Source organism: Camelina sativa, chromosome 16, assembly GCF_030686135.1.
Source record: "Camelina sativa cultivar CO46 ecotype springtype chromosome 16, ASM3068613v1".
In the NCBI taxonomy this organism is placed as follows: domain Eukaryota; kingdom Viridiplantae; phylum Streptophyta; class Magnoliopsida; order Brassicales; family Brassicaceae; genus Camelina; species Camelina sativa.
Window position 1 is genome coordinate 2,958,835 of NC_141895.1, and position 15,633 is coordinate 2,974,467.

General features: G+C 35.7%; 1 protein-coding gene and 3 pseudogenes across 3 annotated transcripts; 3 read left to right on the forward strand and 1 right to left on the reverse strand.

Annotated features, from left to right (window-relative positions):
- Nucleotides 1-1,195: 1,195 nt before the first annotated feature.
- Nucleotides 1,196-4,086, reverse strand: LOC104753292 (receptor like protein 26 pseudogene; annotated as a pseudogene). The gene has a single exon (XR_015584511.1). The product of XR_015584511.1 is annotated as a receptor like protein 26 pseudogene (transcript).
- Nucleotides 4,087-7,580: 3,494 nt separating this feature from the next.
- On the forward strand, nucleotides 7,581-10,124 carry LOC104749563 (ATP synthase subunit gamma, mitochondrial). The gene is made up of 8 exons (XM_010471216.3): nucleotides 7,581-7,898; nucleotides 8,303-8,346; nucleotides 8,460-8,612; nucleotides 8,823-8,936; nucleotides 9,022-9,149; nucleotides 9,262-9,384; nucleotides 9,482-9,601; nucleotides 9,692-10,124. The coding sequence occupies exons 1-8, from the start codon at nucleotides 7,786-7,788 to the stop codon at nucleotides 9,887-9,889; spliced, it is 993 nt and encodes a 330-aa protein (XP_010469518.2). The 5' UTR covers nucleotides 7,581-7,785; the 3' UTR covers nucleotides 9,890-10,124.
- Nucleotides 10,125-10,611: 487 nt separating this feature from the next.
- LOC104753293 (receptor-like protein 39 pseudogene) lies at nucleotides 10,612-13,617 on the forward strand (annotated as a pseudogene). The gene has a single exon (XR_015584512.1). The product of XR_015584512.1 is annotated as a receptor-like protein 39 pseudogene (transcript).
- A 53-nt stretch (nucleotides 13,618-13,670) lies between these two features.
- LOC104753294 (receptor like protein 27 pseudogene) lies at nucleotides 13,671-15,356 on the forward strand (annotated as a pseudogene).
- The last annotated feature ends 277 nt before the right edge of the window (nucleotides 15,357-15,633 follow it).

Sequence of the window (15,633 nt, forward strand, 5' to 3'; positions counted from 1 at the left end):
CAAAGAGGGCAAAAACGTCAATTAGCTCTTACGAAAAGCCTAAATGTAGAAGTACGGAAAGAAATGCCGCATATGAAATTTAGCTGCCACAAAGGCCCATCTAGACAAACTCCCCGTAAAAAACACGAAAACATAGGTGATAGCGATCAATTAAATATGAAAACGAGTTAAATTCATGATGATAAAATTGTTTTGTTTTTCTGGTGGTCAAATAAATGGTTTAGAATATGTGAGGTCATCAGTTTAATTCGCCTCACCTGGATGTCGAGTTAAATTCATGATTTTTTTTTTTCAGATTTGATCTTATAACACAACTGATTTTTATATTTCAAAAAATTGTGTATCTGAAATTTAACTTTTCTTTACTAATTTAATTTTTTTATAAGATAATATTTTACTACCATCATCAATTATATATAGTTTCTATCAAAATATATCAAATATACCCACGCCTACTCCAGAACCTATTTAACCGAAGAAAAACTACATTGTCTTCTGCAAGAGAAAGAGATTGTGAAAACATAAACTGGGAAAACAAATTAGACCAAGACAACATTTCGGTTTACACTCAAACCGGGAAAACATAATTTAATGAACCAAATTTTATATTCCCAGTAAAACTCCTCTTTCTTATTAGACAAAGCGAGAAGGATATTTTATGATGCGACGACGGCGGAGCGATTGCGATCACCGTCACTCTCGTCGACGTTTTGGTGGGAGGCTTCCTTAATCAAGGAGCTCCAGGTGATCTTTTCATTTGTGCTTTTTTTTTTTTTTTCTCTTGATTGCATAAGCAATAATGATACAATTATGGAATGAGATTGATCGATTGAATTTGATTGATTCTAGGATTTAGGGGTTTAGGAACTCTTGGATTGATATTTAAGGATTTTACCTCTCTGTTAATGATATCTTTATAGATTACTTTCGTTTAGAGCTGATACCACAAGGTTTACTGCAAGTTGAAATTTTTTGATTCTTTTTTGAGGCAGAGCACCACAGTTCAACAACGCCAAGTTTCAGTATAATCATCTAAGCTCTGACTCTCTTATTTGACCCTTTGTCCAGTTTGTCTTAACAGGATGCTGAAACGAAGGGCCGTAGTGCATTAAGAAACATCAGCTCGAGTTAGTTGAAGAATCAGAGAAGAACCAATCAAACAAAGCAGTATATCATAAGGACATAATCAGCCAAGAGAGAGAGAGAGAGAGATCTTAATAAAGGGAACCAAAAGTTACAGAAACTAGTAAATCATCAGGTAACAACATATATCCACATACTATATTTTCTTATCACTTTCTTGTTCTACACTATCCTTATTGTTAATGCTGTCCCATCTTGAATCCAGATTCATAAACAATCTAACTGGATCTACTTCCTTGCCCTTATCTGGACCAACTATCTTGACAAACCACTTTGGCTTGTATGAAGCAATAACGTGTGCTATTACCAGTCCAAACAGGAGTCCAGGCCAATACCCTATAACCACTGCTTTCCAGTTTAACACTTCGTCCTCTTCTTCTTCATCTTCTTCTTTAGGCTGTTGTGCTGGTGGCGCAAAGCAACTTCCTTGGAGAGGAAGACCACATAGACCTGCATTCCCTTCAAATGATGATTCAGCTTGTCCACTAAACTGTGGTCCTTCTGGTATTTCACCTTTAAGTTGGTTATGAGCCACACTTATGTACGCCAGAAACGAGAGGCTCCCGAGTCCTCTAGGAATATTCCCTGTAAGTTTGTTTCTGGACAGGTCTAGTGACTCGAGCTCCGTAACATTTGCCAAAGACGGAGGAATATGGCCCGTGAAGGCGTTGTTTGATAAGTTGAGCGCAATCAATTCCTTCAAGAGACCAATGGACTCAGGAATCTGTCCTTCAAGTTTGTTTCCAGAGAAATCAATGGTGCTGTAGGAAGTAAGGACTTTCCCCTGCTCCATGAATAGACCTTTGTATTGCAAATCCAATGTATCTTCATAGATATAATAAGAATTCTTGTAGTCTCCCATGTAGATACGCCCATCTCCATTTATATTGAGTGATGATGCTTTCCAGTTAACAAAGAAACTTGGTGGCAGGCTTCCAGTAAAGCTGTTATCCGACAGTTCAAGTATCCGCAGCTCGGGAAACGCGAGAGGACCTTGATCAGGAGGAGAGAGATGGCCGAAGAATCTGTTTGAACGGAGAGTAAATACATGCAAATTGGGTAGAACCTTCAGCCAGAAAGGAAACGTGTCTTCAATCCTGTTGTTGTCAACACTCAGAAACTTCAGAAAGGAGCAATTTAATAGCGATCTTGGAAGCTTCCCGGTTAGTCGGTTGTAGCCAACGTCAAGTGTCTGTATCGAAGCATTGCTAAAGAACTCGTCAGGTATACTTCCTTCCAAGCTGTTCTTCCTGAGATTTACTATTTTTAAGTTACTCAGACATTGAGGAATTGGACCGGTGAAGTTGTTGTAGGATAGATCAAGGACGATGAGAGAGCTTCGGTTGCAAACTGAGAGAGGTATGTTCCCTGTGAAACTATTGTTCCACGCAGACAAGTAGACAGAATTGAGTGGTGGAACAGGAAACTCTCCTGTCATGGAGTTATAGGCAAAATCCATTATCCGCAGTGATGAGTTAACTAAAACTTCTGAAGAACCTTCAAACCCGGTAAAAGAATTGTTAACAAGGTTCACTAAGCTAAGACGAGGAAGCTTCCATAACCACTCAGGTATTTTTCCTTTGATTAGATTGTTGGAAATGTCTATAAGCTCCATATTTTGAAGGATCTTTAAGATGTTTGGAAACTCGATAATGTCGCATCGCACCAAAAACAGGCTTTTTAAGCTCAATGGAATGTCTGACTCTGAACTTAAACTGGCTGGTAATAACCTATTTTCACGAAGATCAAGGACCAACAAAGATTTGAGAGGAGAGAAGACGCGTAAGTCTATTGGGTAACTTACGTTTAAGGAGGAAAGTTCAAGATATTTAAGGTTGGTGAGCTTTGAGATAGGCTCTAGGATTTTTCCTTCAAATTGGTTATACCCAAGGGACAAATGCACTAGGCTAGATGAAGAAGAAGCGTTGGGAACATCAATAGAACCAGTGAGCCGATTCTTTTTGAGATCAAGATAAGACAAGAAAGGCAAACTGGGTAGTAAATCAGAAGGTATGGGTCCTGAGAAATGATTGTAAGAAAAGTCTAAAAAAGAGAGCTTTGATAGGCTTTTAACAAGTGGGAAACTACCAGTGAGCTCATTATGGGAAATGTTTAAATGGGTAAGAAGGACTAGGTTACTAAATTCGTAAGGAACTTGACCAGTAAAGCCATTAGAGGCAAGAGACAAAACCTCTAATCTGCTGAGATTGCTGAATTCAGAAGGGAGTGAAGAGGAAGTGAAGTTGTTGTGAGAGAGATTAAGGTAACGAAGCTGATGCAAACCGAAGAGACTACTGTTGGGTTTGAGAGTTCCAGTGAAGCAACCACTTGGGAGCTGAAGCTTCGTGACCGCACCAGTCGCGTTATCACACTGGACTCCGTTTAAATAGTCACTGCTGTTGCAACCGTCGGATTCAAACTCGTTCTTGAATTGCATCAAGGCTTGGATCTGGTCTTGACGACAAGTAAGAGCATTGATCATCAAGAAGAAGCTTGAAGCGAAGAAGAAACAATAGAGTAAGAAGAGTACAGATCGCGACATGTTGTTTGAGAGATTTTGAACAAGTTGACGAAATTATTGAATCCGACAGAGAGACATATCAAAAAAAACGAACAAATAAGAAACGTGAGAGTTTTATATGCCACGTGGATGCCTACGTGTCACATATTTCATGAAGTGAAGTCCACCACGTAGGCATGTCTAATGATTCTATATGGCTGTTTTTCAAACAAGAGCGTTTGACAATTCTTTTACATTCAGAACAGTTTGACATTCTTCTTACAAGTTTGTTCATACTACTAATATAGCAACTAGAGAAATCAACATACATAGCATTATTATTACTCGCATTGGATCAAACGAACGCGTATTCAATATGATGATGACATAATCTTTTTTAATATCTTACTTCATGATTTATATTAACATTTTTGAAGTATATTTTGGTTTATGCCTTCTGAAGTTTATTTTATTTAATTTATTTATTTGCAACATTAATCCCTACAAAATTTTCTAAAATAATATTTTTACTTAATTAACTTCTACAAATTTTCCTAAAATAAACAGTTCTACTTAACTCAATTAATTGAACTAATATAAGAATACATATTAAATCAGATTTTATTGTTGTGTTATGCCCTTTAAGTACATAATCCTTCACATTCGATTACTACAATCTATTCAAATATCGATGGTACTAAAGTCGAGTGCATAATTATCAGCCTATTAAATTCATAATTTCCAAAGACGTCCATAATGACACCACCAAGACAAATATTTAATTGTCTATATATCTTATTTGTAAAGTAAATATTGACCGAAGAAATCTTTGTTTTAATAAAACATTGATTGCTGAAATCTCTCTTTAAATGAGTGCATAACTTAAATTTTACAAAGTTAATCCCTAGAAAGTTTTCCAAAATAATAAAAACTAGAATACGTAAAATCGACAGTCCATTAAAATCGAATAATATTCCTAATACTTCAAATATAGATTTAATCGTTTAATGCTACCATAATAATTATGTTAATCCAATATTCATTTCCGATTTCTATGGTACACAAATCAATATATAAAACTAAATGGAAAGTAAATTTAAAATTTAACATATAAAACTAATAAATGGTATATTCCATAAATATACCTTAAATCCTTCACGTTTTGAAAGATCATTCATGACATTTTAAATGATTTTTTGCTTGCTCACCAATTTAGTCTTAATTCCATATCACATCTAATGCATTTTTAAAACACTATAAATAATCTCTCACTACCTAATGGAGAATGCACCAAACATACTTACAGCTAGCAAAGAAACTTTACAGTAGTATTTTTTTTTTTCAGTAAACATTACTGTCATCTATGAAAACAGTTTTGTGTTTTCTTTATTTTTTTTCTTTTGCTTTTGATGTTATTTAATATTCGTTGTAAGTAAGTCACTCTCATCTTTAAGAGATGAATCCATGTTCTATCATGATGTATATAGTTTTGCTTATTATATCAATAGAATTAAGTTTTCTGTTTCATTTTTTTTTCAGCAGTACATCTTATTTTGTTCGTTTTATAATCTACCAATTATTATAACAACCAAACATACTAACCATAACATACTAACCAAAGAGGCAAAAATTTTAAACTTGTATTTGCCTTTTCACTAAGTTTTACGGTCGTCTATTATTTGAAAAGGAATTGTCCTTATATAAACCACAAAATAAGCATACTCTCTTTAATATTGTATCATTATTTATCTATTTAATTATTTACACAACAAGAATTATCATAATTAATATTAGTTATTAAGATTAAAACCACACAACTAGAATTAAAAGATCTAAAAAATCTGCATCTATACCGATAATGATTTTTAAAAATAAATTTAAAATACATAATTTTTTTTTTTAATTTAGGAGAAGAAAAAATAGTCATATCATAGTGAAAATTCCGAATTAAAATAAAGATTGGAACTAAATATATCAACCAATCTAAATCACAATTAATATATATTTCTTTTGGATTGTTACTATTTCTCTCTCTCTCTCTCTTCACAAATTATTTTGATTAGCATAATATCAAAATCATATTGATTATTATTTATTAATTATAACTACATATATTCTTAAATAATTTTTACTGTAAAATATCACTAAAGTGAAAAGAAAACTTGGTTGAACTGATCATAATCGACATTAGCCCATTCTTAGTATTGGCTTTAGTTCCATATACGACGATGTAAATAGATTTGTTTTTATCCTTTTTATATATTCAATTACATATGTACCACAGTTTAATCTAAAAACACTAAACATCTAAATCATACAATTAAAAGGTAACTAAATTATTATATATATAAATAAAAAATTATTTTTCAATGTACCACGAGTTTAAAAAATTACACATGTAGTCATTTACCATAGATTAAATCTAAAAATACTAATAATTTGAAATCATATATTACACATATATTACAGGTCAAATTATAAAAAAAATCGAAATCAAAATTCTAATTTTAATATCAAATTAAAAACTATAAAAAACTAAATTATATTATATATAAAAGATTATTCTGCGGTGTACCGCGGGTTAAATCCTAGATAATAATTAGGAGAATCTGATTTTTGAAGTATATTTTGTGTTATGCCCTTTAAGTTTTGCTTATTTAATTTGTTTTATTTACAACATTAACCTCCTAAAATAACAATTCCTGGAAACTCATTTAATGTAACTATTTAAATCGACCTAATTTGATACATTTATTGCCATAAATAGCTTGACAACATCTATACATTTCAATTTTTCCAAAAACAACTCTACGCATTAAATTTTTAATCCCATAAAAATCTAAAAACCTATTTTAATAGATCTTTAGAGATTGTATGATCTCTTAAATTTAAATAACACAGTCGAGTTTGAGTAACAAATGATTACAATCACAATAATTATTATAACGTTAATAAAGTTCATAAAAACGAGAACCCAACTTTAGAAACTCAATAATCGGGTATATTTAACTTTAGCCTCAAGACAAACATTTAATATAAAATATTCGTGTTAAGAAACTGAATACTATTATGCGATAATGTTATCAACTCAAATAGGAAAACACTAAAATCTCTCTTTTATTGCTATAGATCGTAAACTCTTTGCTCATCAAGCATTTTCCATGTATAAATATCAACTTCACAAACAAAACACAACACACAACCAAAACCACTAATATGCAGTTTTGAAACACGAGTTAAACCACTAATATGACGCTTTGTTGTTATATAGCGGGACATGTTATTAACATGATATTTTGAAATAACATTAGTATAAATATAAAATATTATTAATTCGGTTTTGAAACACGGGTTAAATCTTCCTTTAATTATTTGGTCAATACCACTAATATAAGAATATTAGACATATTAAATGAGAGTAATTTAACTAAAACTTTGTAAAACAATTAAATCATTGGTAAAATTGAGAGTTAATCCGACAATAGCTTATAAATTACATATTTATTTATTTATTTCCTCTATTATTGTTCTAATAATTGACAATCCAAACAAAAATATTATTTACTTAAACAAAACAAACTAAATATAAAAAATAAAAAAAAATAAAAATATTATTATTTTTTTAAAAAATTGTCTAGCGGTGTACCACGGATTAAAATGTAGTATTTAGTTACATAATTAGATACAAAACAAAATAAAATAAGTGGGCCTTTCAATAATGAATAGTTTGGTCAAAACTTTATCTTATCTTTGAATTTTAAAGTATTACATTTATGAGTTTCTTCCCTTACCAAAACAACTCGCATTTATTTGTTTATTGATTGTTTCCAAGTGGAAGAAAAAAACAAAAAGAAACTGGTGACCTGGTAAACTGAGGAAATGCAGTGCCAAGTCAACATTTGGGCCTTAAAAGATGGATCAAAGAAGTATTTGTATCAGGCTCTACGAGGCCCAATTAATTTCAGGGGAAAATTTGGTAAAAAAGTTGGAAACGACGTCGTGTGAAACACTGTAGTCTGTGGAGAAATAAAGAAGAAGCCCTTGGATTCGGCAATAGCAGTCATTTCTCTCGAATCCCATCTATAATCCGATCTGAGAAGTTTCGCCGGAGCTAGGTTTTGTCGATCAATCCTTTTGAATCAATGGCAATGGCTGTTTTCCGTCGCGAAGGGAGGCGTGTCCTCCCTTCAATCGCTGCTCGTCCACTCGCTCCACGCCCAATTGCTCCAACCCGATCTCCTCTCTCTTCAGACCAGTGAGATCTCTTTTCCCTCCCCTTCGTTCTTACGCTTGCGTATAAGCACAGCATTTCAATGTTCTTCGTTGATAGTCTTCTGAATTTGAAATCCGTTTGGTTTGATTTGAGTCGTTGTTTTTTTTTTTTTTGGTTAGTTTTGATGAAATGATCTGTTTTAGGGTTAGAGCATTTCTCATTTCTTTGAATTTCGAATAGACGAGAAACAATCGAATTGGTTTGTTTGATTCGGTAGCTCTAGTATTATAGCTCGATATCTTTATGTGCATAACCTTTCCAGATTTAATCAGCTTCCACCTGTCGGCGTTTGATTTTGCCAACATCTACCCAGATTAATCTTGTTGTTGTGTGTTGATTTGATGAGATATTGGATGATGAGGACTTAACCTGTATTTGATTTGTAGGGAGGAAGGACTTCTTGGACTTCGATCTATCTCTACTCAAGTGGGTAAGTCTCAGCTGATCATTGGAGATTCGTTTTGCCTAGTTTGAATTGTTGTTATAAGAATCTAAGATGTTCTAATCACTATGAATTGCTTGTTCATGTATCTCTCTGTGCAGTGCGTAACCGTATGAAGAGTGTTAAGAACATCCAAAAGATCACAAAGGCAATGAAGATGGTTGCTGCTTCCAAGCTTAGAGCAGTTCAAGGCAGAGCTGAGAACTCTCGTGGACTTTGGCAGCCATTTACTGCACTTCTAGGAGATAATCCCAGTATGGTTGTCAATAAAGATTAGTTCTTTTTTATTCGCTTTATGCTTAGAATCAATGATCATCTCATAGGTTGCATTGGTGTTGAATATTGATGATGACGAACAATTTTTTTGCTCTTACGATATCCTTGGATATCCATCCTTGTGCTATCTCTGTGATATTCTTTTAAAGGTGTTTCTGATTTCTAGCATTACTTGATGGAAAAAACAGGCATTGATGTAAAGAAGAGTGTGGTGGTCACTCTCTCTTCTGACAAGGGTCTCTGTGGTGGAATTAACTCCACTGTTGTTAAAGTGAGCAGGGCTCTGTACAAATTGAATTCTGGTATGTTTTGAAAGCACTATTGATGGTTCGGTAATTTGGTTTTCCTAAGTTACCATATCTGAAATTAATTTTTGTATCATTTCAGGTCCTGAAAAGGAAGTTCAGTTTGTTATTGTCGGAGAGAAAGCAAAGGCTATAATGTTTCGTGACTCAAAGAACGACATTGTCCTCTCCGTGACAGAGCTGAATAAGAACCCACTCAATTATGCTCAGGTAGGCCATAGTTGCTAATAGTTAGGTGTATAACTTGCTCTCCCCAATCCATTTGTTCTTGAGCTATGTAATTGTTGTCTTTAGTGTTCCTTATGTTTACTTGCTTCTTCAGGTGTCAGTTCTAGCAGATGACATCCTGAAGAACGTTGAATTTGATGCTTTGCGCATTGTCTACAACAAGTTCCATTCTGTTGTCGCATTTCTACCAACTGTGTCCACTGTTTTGTCCCCAGAGGTAAGTTACAACTGGCAAATGTCTCAGGACTATGATTTGTGCTTAGTCTGCTTTAACAATAAACGAAATCAGATATGTGTGTTTTTTGCATTGAAAGATCATTGAGAAGGAGTCTGAAATTGGAGGAAAACTTGGTGACCTCGACTCATATGAGATTGAAGGTGGTGAAACAAAGGGAGAAATATTGCAGAATCTAGCCGAGTTCCAGTTCTCTTGTGTAAGTAAAATCAAAAGCTTAACTTTTGTTTATGACATTTCAGCAAAGATAAAAACAGAACATCTTGGCTGTTTACGTGAACTCTACCAGGTGATGTTCAATGCGGTTTTGGAGAATGCATGTAGTGAGATGGGAGCAAGAATGTCTGCCATGGACAGCTCCAGCAGAAACGCAGGAGAAATGCTTGACCGTCTCACCCTCACTTACAACAGGACTCGTCAAGCTTCCATTACAACAGAGCTTATCGAGATTATCTCTGGAGCATCTGCACTTGAAGCCGCTAAATAGACCAATCCTTGTCGCTTCCTCATTTTGCTTTGATCTGGGTTTGAATATCTATACCTTGAAGAAGAGTGTGTTTAGACTCTGAAGGGATACTGAATCAGTTTCCTTTGCTGGCTTCATGTTGAGACCACCAATCTTTGCTCAACGGTTTTATAATAAACATTACCTGTAATTTCCAGCAGGATTACTAATAATTGCATTCACATTTTGTTCTGATTGAAATTCGCTTCCCCCAGAATTTGCAGTGTTGTTTTGAGATTATCTTCCAGTAAAATAATACGATCGTCTCACCCTCACTTACAACAGGACTCGTCAAGATTTATTACATCAGAGCTGATCGGGATTATATTCCCATACGTGTTAGTTATTTTCTTCACTCTGCTTTTGGCTTTGATATTTCCTTTGCTGACTTCTTGTTGAGACCACCAATCTTTGCTCAAACGTTTTTATAAAAACACCCTTGTGATATCCAGCAGGATTACAAACTTTTGCATTCCCGAACTTTGTTTTCTGTAGTGTTGCGTTCTTTTTGGGAAAAGACCATATACACCGGTTTGATTATCTTTCCTTCTTTTAACCATTAAAATAAGCGTTATCAGTTTAAAATTTGACGAATGTCTTTCTCCCTTCTCCCAGGAAGAATTCTTAAAAAATTATTTACTTTTAGGTCAAGATATCACTAGGAAGACTTCTTGTAAACGCCAGTACCAAGACGGCAAGACTTGAGGACTTATAATCGGTGAAAATGTATGTATGTATCTATCTATCTATAAGATAAGTGACATCTTCACTGCCAAAACCACCTCTACATCTCTTTCCACAAAGAAGATTTTTCATCTTGAAAGTTTTTGCGATGGCCATAATGTCGGGTTCACATCTGCTTTTGAGTTTTCTCTCGATACTCTTACTCTGTCGAGTCTCTGTGTCAAGCATCTTTATGTTAGACGATCCTGTTGTTGGTCTTGTTGCTTGCCGTCCTCCCAACCATATTCAATCCCTTACGCAGTTCAAGAACGAGTTTGATTCCACCGGTTGCAACCAAACTGACTACTTCAATGGAGTCCGGTGCGATAACACGACAGGTGAGATCGTGAAGCTACAGATACCAAGTGGTTGTCTCAGTGGAACTCTGAACCCCAACAGTAGTCTCTTCGGGTTGCATCACCTTCGTTACCTCAATCTCTCTTACAACAACTTCACTTCCTCTTCACTCCCTTACGAGTTCGGAAATCTCAACAAATTAGAGGTTTTATCTCTTTCCTCTAATGGCTTCATAGGTCAAGTTCCTTCCTCCTTTAGTAACTTAAGCCTGCTCTCCTTTTTAGAACTTTCCCGAAATGAGCTCACCGGTAGTTTCCCACTTATACGGAATCTAACCAAACTCTTGCTTTTAGACCTTTCCAGTAATCACTTCTCAACTCTTAAACCCAGCAGTAGCCTTTTTGGCTTGCATCAGCTTCGTTACCTTGATCTCTCTTTGAACAATTTCACCTCGTCTTCACTTCCTTCCGGATTAGGCAATCTTAGCAAATTAGAGATCTTGGGTCTTTCCTCTAACGGCTTCATTGGCCAAGTTCCTTCATCATTTAGTAACCTAAGCATGTTAACCTTGTTGTACCTTGACAAGAACGAGCTGACCGGTAGTTTTCCACTTGTATGGAATCTAGCCAACCTCTCAATTTTGGACCTTTCCAGTAATAACTTCTCTGGAGCCATACCTTCTTCTCTTCTCACTATGCCTTCCTTGTCATATCTGAATCTCCGTGGAAACCGTTTCACAGATCCAATTATATTTCCCAACTCCTCTGCTTCATCTCAGCTTGAAACCTTGTTCCTTGGGAATAACCATTTTGAAGGAAAAATCCTAAAGCCTATCTCAAAGTTCACCACCCTCCAATATCTCGACCTTTCATTCCTAAACATAAGCTACCAAATTGACTTAAGGCTCTTCTTCACTCTCAAATCTTTGCTGAGACTTGATCTTTCAGGTAATAGCTTATTAGCTACAAGTATAAGTTCATATTCCAACATCAAAATGAACTTGGATACTTTGCTCTTGTCACGCTGCGGCCTCAGTAAGTTCCCAAACATCTTAGGAACCTTTCAGAAATTGGAGCATATAGACATTTCAAGAAATATAATCAAAGGCAAAATCCCTCAGTGGTTATGGAACCTTCCTCGTCTGAGCTTAGTGAATCTTGGTAACAATTCTTTCGATGGGTTTGAAGGATCGACGAAAGTTTTAGTAAATTCATCAGTGCAGGTATTAGTGTTGGCTTTCAACCGTTTTGAAGGAGCAATACCAATTCTACCACTCTCAATCAATGCGTTATCTGCACGGAACAATAGTTTCACAGGGGACATACCACTTTCAATCTGCAACCAACCCTCTCTCACTGTTCTTGATCTCTCCTACAACAACTTCACCGGTCCAGTGCCTCAATGTCTGAGTAAATTCACGGACGTGAATCTTCGGAAGAACAACTTGGAAGGAAGTCTTCCGGACATGTTCTACGCTGGTGCCTCTCTGCGCGCACTTGATATTGGCTACAATCGACTAACCGGGAAGCTTCCAATGTCTCTACTAAATTGTTCATCTCTACAGTTTTTAAGTGTAGACCACAACCGAATCATAGACAAATTTCCTTTCTGGCTCAAGGCTTTACCCAATTTGCAAGTCCTTACCCTACGTTCAAACAAGTTCTATGGCCCTATATCTTCTCCTGATCATGGTCCTCTCGCGTTTCCTGAGCTGCGGGTACTTGAAGTAGCAGATAACAACTTTACTGGAAGCTTGTCACCAAGTTACTTTGTTAACTGGAAAGCAACTTCACTTGAGAGGAATAAAGATGGGAGTTTATATATGGGATACAAAAAGGAAACTTCCAAAGATGGTTACTATAGTTACGAAGATACTATAGATTTGCAATACAAAGGTCTATTCATGGAACAGGGCAAAGTCCTTACTTTCTACAGCACCATTGATTTTTCTGGAAACAGACTTGAAGGATTGATTCCTGAATCCATTGGTCTCTTAAAGACATTGATCGCGCTCAACTTATCAAACAACGCATTCACAGGCCATATTCCTCTTTCTTTGGTCAATGTTACAGAGCTCGAGTCACTAGACCTGTCAAGAAACCAACTCTCAGGGACCATTCCCAATGGACTCAAGACCCTCTCGTTTATGGCGTACATAAATGTGTCTCATAACCAACTCACTGGTGAAATACCACAAGGGACACAAATCACTGGACAGCCAAAATCCTCCTTTGAAGGGAATGCAGGGCTTTGTGGTCTTCCTTTGGAGGAAACTTGCATTGGCATTAATGCACCACCAGCACAACAACCTAAAGAACAAGACAAAGAAGAAGAGGAAGAAGTGTTGAGCTGGAAAGCAGTAGTTATAGGATATGGGCCTGGATTGTTGTTTGGATTAGCAATAGCACAAATCATTGCTTCATACAAGCCGATGTGGCTTGTCAAGCTAATTGGTCGAGATAAGATCAGAAACCGTTAGAATATTTTCGGTTTGGTCGTTTTGATCTTTGAATGTTTTCCAAGTAGTTGATAGGTTGTGTAGTGAATCGGTTCCGTGTGTTTTTTTTCTTCCTTTTGTATCTTTTATCTTATGTTATGTTGTCTATAATGTATGTGCGTGGTGGTGAATCGATCATTTTTTTTTTAAGTTTCACTTCACTTCAAATATAATGTGTCACACTCTTTACCAAGTCAACGGTTTGAAATTTGACTAATGTTTTTTCTCCAAATCAAATCAAATTTAATGTCCTTGAAAGCTTGGCCAAGTCTTTCTCCAATCCGTAGACAGAGTAATGTCAGTTCTCTAACAGTAACACTATTGAGTGTGATAGGTGGTTCAAACTGATCTAAAATATAACAAAATTATACCTGTAGATTTTACTTCCTTGATCTGGTTGACTGGCTCTTTAGACATAATTTTCTACCAAAGACTTTTAGTGATAGACCCATCTTCTTTATCTCTTAGTTAAGATAACATAATTCTTCATGATCTTTCTTTCCTAAATATAAGTTACCCGATTGACTTAAACTTGTTTTCTTCTCTTGAATCTTTGTTAATGTTGATCTTTCTGGTAATAGTATATCACCAGCTAGTTTTTGTTCATATTCACATTTCCAACTGAACATGGAGAGATTAGTCTTGTCAAGTTGTGAAATAGGCCAATTCCCAAATTTCTTGTAGACCCTTCATAACTTGGAGCTTATTGACATTTCTCACAATAAAATTAAAGGGAAATTTCCTAAGTGGTTCTGGACCCTTCCGCATCTGATCGTGGTGAGGCTCGCTGATAATGCTATCAACGGTTTCGAAGGCTCTTTAGCAGAGGTTTTAGTATATTCATGGGTGCATATATTAAGCTTGGCATCAAATCATTTTCATGGACCATTTCCTAATCCATCACGCTTTATCAACTTCTTGAATGCATGAAACAATAGTTTCATTGGGAACATACCGCTTTCAACATGCAACCACAGCTCTTTCACGCTTCTTATTCTATCCTACAACAACTTCACCGGTCAATGCCTAAGTAACTTTAGGGTAGTGAAACTCCAGAAGAACAAATTGGAAGGAAGTATCCCAGACATGTTTTATGATGGTGTCTCTATACAGACACTTGACATTGGCTACAATAAACTAACGGGACAGCTTCCAAGGTCTCTTGTAAATTGATCTTGTCTTCAGTTTCTAAGCGTTGACAACAACATTATCAAAGACACATTTCCTTTTTGGCTCAAGGTGTTACCGAATTTGCAAGTTCTTACCCTCAGTTCAAACAAATTCTATGGTCCTATGTCTCCTTATAATCAAGGACCTCTAGGGTTTCCCGAGCTGCGGATACTTGATATATCACATAACAATTTTGGTGGAAGTTTTCCAGCAAGTTACTTTATGAATTGGGAAGCATTATCTCTCAAGATGAATGAAGATGGGAGTTTATATATGGTATACAGCAAGGAAGCTGACAAGAATGTTTACTATATTTATGAAGATGTTATAGATTTGCAAAACAAAGGTCTATTTATGGAGCAAATGAAAGTGCTCACTCTATATGGCGCCATTGATTTTTCAGGAAACAGATTTGAAGGACAAATTCCTGAATCTGTTGGTCTCTTGAAGGGATTGATTGCGCTCAACTTATCGAACAACGTATTTACAGGCCAAATTCCTCTGTCTTTGGAAAATCTTACGGAGCTCGAGTCATTAGACCTTTCAAGAAACAACAAACTCTCAGAGACTATTCCTAATGGATTAGGGAGCCTCTCGTTTTTGGCCTACATAAATGTGTCTCATAACCAACTCAAAGGTGAAATACCGAAAGGAACACAAATTATTGGGCAATCTAAATCCTCCTTTGATGGGAATGCAGGGCTTTGTGGTCTTCCTCTAGAACAAACACCGTTAGAGGGAATGACTTGGTTTTACGTCTAATCTTTGAATCGTCTATATCAAAACGTTGCTGGTTAGTGGTTCCTTATGTTTTTTGTATCGTCATCTGAAGCTTTGTTCTATTTCCTTTTCAATAAAGTAAGAATACTAAACTTTTGCTAGTTGGATAAATCTTATAAATTTATAATGATGGCGTCTGGAAAGGTTGGATTCACCATTGCTTCTTCTCCAATTCCTCTGTCCCAAAAAAAGTAAGAATTTGCTCTGTCTTGTAAAGTATTACGAAGAAACACAGGAGATGAGAGAGAAAAGCAGAGCA

Bases quoted from the DNA above. Each gene is read 5' to 3' on its own strand.
- LOC104749563 (XM_010471216.3), top strand. From the start codon at position 7,786: ATGGCAATGGCTGTTTTCCGTCGCGAAGGGAGGCGTGTCCTCCCTTCA. The intron at 8,347-8,459 runs GTAAGTCTCAGC...CTCTCTGTGCAG, and splicing joins ATCTATCTCTACTCAAGTGG to TGCGTAACCGTATGAAGAGT. The intron at 9,150-9,261 runs GTAGGCCATAGT...TTGCTTCTTCAG, and splicing joins ACCCACTCAATTATGCTCAG to GTGTCAGTTCTAGCAGATGA.